At 50.5% G+C, this 7,832-nt stretch overlaps 2 protein-coding genes across 2 annotated transcripts; both read left to right on the top strand.

The window, feature by feature from the left end:
* The first annotated feature begins 760 nt into the window (after window positions 1-760).
* LOC130473728 (protein ABHD16B-like) lies at window positions 761-2,074 on the top strand. The gene has a single exon (XM_056845298.1). It carries the CDS (start codon window positions 761-763, stop codon window positions 2,072-2,074), a length of 1,314 nt encoding a protein of 437 aa, XP_056701276.1.
* A 4,351-nt stretch (window positions 2,075-6,425) lies between these two features.
* On the top strand, window positions 6,426-7,799 carry LOC130473727 (protein ABHD16B-like). The gene has a single exon (XM_056845297.1). The coding sequence runs from the start codon at window positions 6,426-6,428 to the stop codon at window positions 7,797-7,799; it is 1,374 nt and encodes a 457-aa protein (XP_056701275.1).
* Window positions 7,800-7,832: the final 33 nt, after the last annotated feature.

Here is a 7,832-nt window from a genome sequence, read left to right as displayed (position 1 = left end):
CAGGTAGGGCCTGGAGATCTTCAAGAATTACAACGGGTCTCCCTACTACAGAGATCAGTTCCCCTGGAGAAAATGGCAGCTTTGCAGGGTGGACTCTATGGCATTATGCCCTGCTGAGGTCCCTCCCCAAACCCTCCCCTCCCCAGGCTCCACCCTCAAATCTCCAGGAATTTCCCAGCCCAGAGATGGCAACTCTACACCCATAACAAAGCCTTTCATTCTGTGGGACCAGTGAAAGGGTCCAGGATGTGTGGGGCAATACTCTGGGCTCCCTTCTACCACCTACGACTCCTGCGGTGAACCCTGTAGAAAACCTTGCACTGGACAGCTAGAGACACCTCTGGTAGCCTGAGGCTTCGGCAGCCAAGACTTCAGTGTGGGAGCTGATCACAAAGGAAGTTGACCTTGCTAATTATTACCTTGGCCTTGATTGGCTGGCCTGTAAGGGCTCCTCGAGAAAGTGCCCTTTGCAGGATACCAACCCCCTCCCCAGACTGAAGGGCCTGTTGTCTGCCCACACTGATTTAAATGGAGGTCCTCTAAATACCTCTTGGGCTCCGTAAATCCTTCATTGGCATTCCTCCATCTTCTCCTGTCTCCTTTCTCCAATGTACACCTTTCTGAAAGGTACGGTTATATAGTTCTATTGAGCGTCACTAAAGAACTTAGAAATGTGTTACATAAGAACATAAGAACCTATGAGCCTAATTCTCGTAACTTAAGGAAACTAATTGTATGAGCACCACTAGGGAATATCGACATGTGTTACAAAACGAAAGCGTGGCTGATGATCAAGGACGGGTGTTTGTTCAGGAATTGGCCCGTGGAATACCGTTGGGATGAGTTCAAGGGTAGCAGTAGCAGTGTGGTCGGTGGCGATGGTGCCACCGCCACCAACCCTCCGAGATCACAGTCGTCCAGCAAGCAAGAAGAGCCGAGACTGACCCAAAGCAGCATCCTCCAAGGCATGAAGCAGTCCTCCAGCAAACTGGCCAGGTACGCCATCGCGCACTCTCTTGGCCGCTGCTTGCTGTACCCGGGCTCCGTTTGCCTCTTGAACAAAATCCCGCTCTCTTTGCTGGTGAAGGGCCGGACTCGCCTCATGGAGGATTTTCACGGGAAACGAGCCAAACTGATCGCTCGGGATGAAAACGAAATCGACACCATGTTTGTAGACAGGAGGCACAGGAAAGATCTGGAGCCGAAGGGGATGCAGTTGGTTATTTGCTGTGAAGGGAATGGCAGCTTTTACGAGATTGGCTGCCTTTTCACCCCATTGAAAGCCGGGTACTCTGTCCTGGGGTGGAACCATCCTGGTTTCGCGAGAAGCTCGGGGGCACCTTACCCAAAGAACGACATCAACGCCATGGAAGTGGTGCTCCAGTACGCCATCCACCGCCTTAACTTTAGCCTGCCGGACATCGTGATCTACGGCTATTCCTTAGGCAGCTACACGGCAACGTGGGCTGCCATGAGCTACCCAAAGCTGGGCGGCTTGATCCTGGATGCCTCCTTCGACGGACTGGTCCCTTTGGCGATGAAAGTGATCGACAAGAGGTGGAAGAAGCTGGTGGTGAAGACGGTGATGGAGCACTTCAACCTCAACGTGGCCGAGCAGGTGTGCAAATACCCGGGGCCCGTCATGCTGATCCGGAGGACCCTCGACGAAATCACCAGCACCAAGTTCAATCCGGAGAACCGCCTTCCCATTGTCAAGACCAACCGAGCCAACCACTTGCTGCTGCAGCTCCTGACGACCCGTTACCCCGAGATCATCTCTGGGGCGGAAGAAGTGGTGCACCAGTGGCTCTCTGCTGGCAGCCTTCCGTTGGAGTCTCTCATCTACCACTACTTGTACAAGGTGGATGAAAACTGGTGTCTCCACAAGCTCCAGAGCTACAGGGAGAGTCTGGGGGCACAGGCCGATTTCCCGTGGAAAATCGGGAAAGGCCTTACTTGCAACCAGAAGCAGCAGCTAGCCCTGTTTCTGGCCAAGAAGCACATGAAGAATGTGATGACCACACACGGGAGAACTTTGCCGACCGATGAGTTTCAGCTCCCCTGGAAGCTCTGACTTGGGATGGTCAGGCGGTGGGTTTGGTTGCCGAGAGAGAAAGAGAAAGAGAGAAATACAAGCTAAGATTTCAGAGTTGTGTTTTGGCCTCGCGTGTTTGTCTGAATGAGCGCACTGCTGCGTGTCAACCTGCAGATCACTCACATGAACACATGGAGCTGCAAAAAAGAAAAATATCTATCTCTCTATCTAGTAGTTAGTACCATATTAAACAGGTGCTGACTTCCAATGTTCCATGTAATGTCTTGAGCGGACACTGTCTCAAGGAAGGAATATTTCCCCTGAAGCCTTGTTTTAGGAATGGCAGCCTCTTATCAGGAGCAGAACTGTCTGCAGATGATTCATTTATTTGTTCCATTTGAAAATTCTATTTTTTTAATCCAGCATGGTGTAGTGGCTAAGAGCGGTGGTTTGGAGCGGTGAACTGGGTTTGATTCCCCACTCCTCCACATGAGTGGCGGAGGCTAATCTGGTGAACTGGGTTGGTTTCCCCACTCCTCCACATGAAGCCAGCTGGGGGACCTTGGGCTAGTCACAGCTCTCTTAGAGCTCTCTCATCCCCACCTACCTCACAGGGTGTCTGTTGTGGGGAGGGGAAACAAAGGTGATTGTAAGCGGGTTTGAGTCTCCCTTAAGTGGTAGAGAAAGTCGGCATATAAAAACCAACTCTTCTTCTTCTTTGGTAGAGAAAGTTGGCATATAAAAGCCAACTCTTCTTCTTCTTCTTAAGTGGTAGAGAAAGTCGGCATATAAAAACCAACTCTCCTCCTCCTCCTCCTTCTTTCCAGAGCTGGAGGTTCATAGTGGATAAGCATGTCTGTCCCATTTATCTTGGTGGTCGCCACCCCTTTCTTAAGGCTGATTTGTACATGCGATACTGCAAAAGCCTGAAAAGCTGTGGAAGGAATACGGGGTAGCATCCATGTTTTGGAAGGCCCTGGCAAGATGCCATCTCATGGAACTTCGCATCACTAAGGCACACTGCCTCCTCATGCACATGTGCATATACTTTCCTGGCAGAAGTAATCAGAAAAGCCATGCTGGATCAGACCTAGGTCCATCAAGTCCAGCAGTCTGTTCACACAATGGCCAACCAGGTGCCTCTAGGAAGCCCACAAACAAGACGACTGCAGCAGCACTGTCCTGCCTGTGTTCCACCGCACCTCATATAATAGGCATGCTCCTCTGATCCTGGAGAGAACAGGTATGCATCATGACTAGTATCCATTTTGACTAGTAGCCATGAATAGCCCTCTCCTCCATGAACATGTCCACTCCCCTCTTAAAGCCTTCCAAGTTGGCAGTCATCATCTCATCCTGGGGCAGGGAGTTCCACAATTTAACTATGCGTCTGAAGAAATACTTCCTGTTATCTGTTTTGAATCTCTCACCCCACAGCTTCAGCAGATGACCCTGCGTTCTGGTATTATGAGAGGGAGAAAAGATTCTCCCTGTCCACTCCCTCCATACCATGCATAATTTAAAAGACCTCTATCATATCTCCCCTTAACAGCCTTCTTTCTAAGAAAAACAGCCCTGTTTCAACCGCTCCTCATAGGGCCGTTGCTCTAGCCCCTTGATCATTTTGGTTGCTCTTTTCTGCACCTTCTCAAGCTCTGCAATATCCTTTTTTTAGGTGTGGTGACCAGAACTGTACACACCCATTCTGTTCATGTTCATGTTGTCAAGTGTTGCACTCTCCTCCAAGCTGGAAATGGGAAATGGTTCCCAGAAACGTCTGTGACATCACAGGGGCCTCTCCATGGGGGGGGGGGGGAAAGCACCAAGAGAAACAATAGCACTTGGCTCCCCTCACTTTCCTTTAGATCTCATTGGGGCTGGTGGAGCATGAAAGAGCACGAAAGACCCATCTTTTGCTGTCTCCACCAGGCCCCTGAAGCAATCTGCCATTCCTGGGAGAAGGTGGACGGCCCATCTCCTGCAGGTGGTGGGCCCTCTCTTGTGGCACAGATCTTGGTAGATGCCCAGCCTTGCCAACTCTTTTTTTTAAAAATATAATAGGATACAGAAAAGAAAGAGGGGGGGAGGGAAAAATATATCAAAAATGTGTCAGTGTCCAAGCTTTTACATAATGTAAAGTCTCATCGTCAGTTATTCTGGACAATTGAAACATCTGAACAATTCTCTAAATTATTCTAAATAATTCCTATTCTAACAATTTTAATAATTATTCTCGAGTGAGTATTGATAGCACATGAATAGTAACCATATAAGGGTTGCCATTTTGTCTTAAAGTCATCCATTAAATTCATTCTAATCATATGTGTTAGTCTAGACATCAGTGCAAAATCAAACAATTTATTAATCCACTCTGTGGGCGAAAACACACGGTCGCTTTAGCCTCCTTTATTCCGTTTTAGCCAGGATTCAGCCAGGATCAAACACACGTTCGGCGAAACGCATGCGTTTGATCCTGGCTGAAACCTGGCTGAAACAGGGAATAAAGGAGGCTAAAGCGACCATGTGTTTTCGCCCATTAATATGTGGAAGTGAGCTAGATTTTCAATATGTAGCATAAAGAATTCTGGTGGCATGGCAATAATTGCATATTGATAAAGTTCTTTATGGATTGAGTTCGCTTGAGGGGGTGTTATACCCAGCAACATGTATTTAGGATCTAGTTCAAAGCTCACCTGAAGGATCTCCTGAATCTCTTTATGTATTTTATGCCAAAACCTTTGACTCTTTTTACATGTCCACCATTGGTGATAAAAAGTTCCTTCGGTTTCAGAACACTTCCAAAAATTGGCTTGATTTGCTTTATACATCTTTTGAAGATCCTTGGGTGCTAAATACCATGTAAAGAACATCTTGTACCAGTTCTCTCTAACAGATTGGGAAGAAGAAAATTTTATATCGCTTGTCCGTAGTCGTTCCCATAATTTCATGGCATGCCAACTCTTAATGCCCCAAGAGAACTGACACAAGGGGTCTTGGAGCAATGATGACCTAGGGTTGCCAACCTCCAGGTACTAGCTGGAGATCTCCTGCTATTACAACTGATCTCCAGCCAATAGAGATCAGTTCACCAGGAGAAAATGGCCACTTTGGCAATTGGACTTTATGGCATTGAAGTCCCTCCCCTCCCCAAATCCCACCTTCCTAGGCTCAGCCCCAAAAACCTCCCGCCGGAGGTGAAGAGGAACCTGGCAACCCTAGCATGACCTAATGTGGAAGCAGAAGGAGAGGTCGTAGGTCAGTGCCGGAGCACCTACCATGCAGCACCTTCTTGGCATCTCCAGCAACAGGACGGGCAAAGCTCGAGCAGCTGCAGGTCAGAGTAGACAATGCAGGCTGAAGAAGAGTAGCAGACACCTTGGCAGAACTCGGCCCCCAGCAGGAAGCTCAGAATTCTGATTCAGCAACATCAATGGGGCAGGACTGTGATGTTACAGGGCCAGCCCAATCACAGAGAAGTGCTGCCTTCAACTGTTTCCTTCTGCTTCATCCCCCCACCTATAGGATATGACCAGTAAGTTATCCACATCCCGTCAATGGCACTCGATGGCATTACGCTCCATTGAAGCCCCTCCCCAAACCCCACCCTCCTCAGGCTCCACCCCCCAAAACCTCCAGGCATTTCCCAACCCAGAGCTGGCAATAGGGTTGCCAGGTCCCTCTATGCCACTGGTGGGAGGTTTTTGGGGTGGAGCCTGAGGACAGCGTTGTTTGGGGAGGGGCTTCAATGCCATAGAGTCCAATTACCAAAGTGGCCATATTCTTCAGGGGATCTGATCTCTATCAGCTGGAGATCAGTTGTAATAGCAGGAGAGCTCCAGCTACTACCTGGAGGTTGGCAACTCTAGCTGGCAACCCTGTTGGGCTAGCCTGGGCCATCCATGTTCAGGGCAATAAATGCACTACCCACTCTCAATTTTTTTGTTTATTAAAATATTGATACCCTTCTTTTTCCCTCTGGCTCCAGATGGCTTCTGACTGTAAACCATCAGTCATAGGATAAAACCCAATTAATGCCCACCTTAGAAAATGTCCTAGGGTGCCTCTAGTGGTCACCATCCAAACTGCATGCTTACCAGTCGCTGTTCATTTATGACTTCATTTATTGTTACACTGCTCTGATGGCCAAGCCTGGGAAAGTCTCCTGGGAGGGGCCCCAGCTGAATCTGCATCACTTCACGATGGCCAAAGAACCAGCGATTTCCACAGGCAACATCACGCGCCTCTGAAGTAAAGGAAAGGGCCTTCCACTCTGAATCGATCGAAAACCTCTCTCGCAGGGTTATTATTATTTTTTGCCCCTGTTTTTTCCCCTTAAAAAAAAAACAACCTCAGTGGTACCTCTCATGGAAGATAGCCATTGCCTCTCTCCATGTGTGTCCTGTGTTTCCCAAAGGCTCTCGCCCATGTTTTCAAGATCTATTTTACGGCCAGCTATAATTTCAAATCCAGGACTTGGCCCATCGAATTCCAGTGGGATGAGCCCAGCAATGGTGGCAACACCCCCGGCTGCATCGGAGGCCGAAGGCGCCAGATCCTTGTCAAAGCAGCGTCGCAACCATGCCCGCTGGCATCGGCGTTTGCTGTCGGGCCGGGTGGAGACCGGGATTCCCACCGGGACTTCTTCAGCCGTTTCAAACAGCTGCCAGGCCAACTGGCCAGCTACGTCATGGCCCATTCCTTAGGCCGCTGGTTGCTCTACCCTGGCTCGATGTTCCTCCTGAACCAAGCCTTGTTGCCCGTCCTGGCAAAGGGCCAAGCCCGCCTCCTGGAGGAATATCACGGGAAACGCGCTAAGCTGGTGGCTCGGGACGGGAATAAGATCGACACCATGTTTGTGGACAGGAGAGCGGCAGGCACGGGCTCGGCGGAGCTCCGAGGGAAGCGGCTGGTGGTTTGTTGCGAGGGGAACGTCAGCTTCTATGAATGGGGCTGCCTTTCCACCCCCTTGCAGACCGGCTATTCTGTGCTGGGGTGGAACCACCCCGGCTTCGCAGGGAGTACGGGCCACCCTTACCCACAGAATGATGCCAACGCCGTGGACGTGGTGATCCAGTACGCGACTCGCTGCCTGGGCTTCCGGCTAGAAGACATCGTTGTGTACGGGTGGTCCTTGGGGGGCTACTCGGCCACGTGGGCTGCCATGACCTACCCGTCGATCGGAGCCCTGGTCCTGGACGCCACTTTTGACGACCTGCTTCCTTTAGCCCTGAATGTGATGCCCAAGAGCTGGAAGAAGCTGGTGGTGCGGACAGTGAAAGGCCACTTCAACCTCAACGTGGGCGAACAGCTGTGCAAGTACATGGGGCCCGTCTTGCTGATCCGGAGGACCAAGGACGAGGTCATCACCACCTGCCCGGATGTGGACGACCAGATCGCCAACCTCCGGTGCAACCGGGCGAACGAACTCCTGGTCCAGTTGCTGGAGCATCGCTACCCGGACGTAATGTCCCCGGAAGGGGTGGCCGCAGTACACAACTGGCTCCGGGCTGCCAACCCCCGCCAAGAAAAGGTGGTCTGCCGCCGTTACAAGGTCGACGAGGAATGGTGTCTCAAGGAGCTACAGGACTACAAGTCGAGCCGAGGCCTTGACGTCGGTTTCCCGTGGAGGGTCGGGACGTTTCTCACCTCCAAAGAAAAGCAGCGGATGGCCGTCTTTTTAGCCAAGAAGCACATGAAAAATGTAGAGGCCACGCATTGGTCTCTCCTTAAACCCGACGATTTCCAGATGCCCTGGAAGTTATAGCCGGAGCAGAGGAGGTGGGAATAGAAGAAAGAG

This window comes from Euleptes europaea, chromosome 2 (assembly GCF_029931775.1).
Source record: "Euleptes europaea isolate rEulEur1 chromosome 2, rEulEur1.hap1, whole genome shotgun sequence".
In the NCBI taxonomy this organism is placed as follows: domain Eukaryota; kingdom Metazoa; phylum Chordata; class Lepidosauria; order Squamata; family Sphaerodactylidae; genus Euleptes; species Euleptes europaea.
This window is presented reverse-complemented; position numbering and strand designations above follow the sequence as displayed.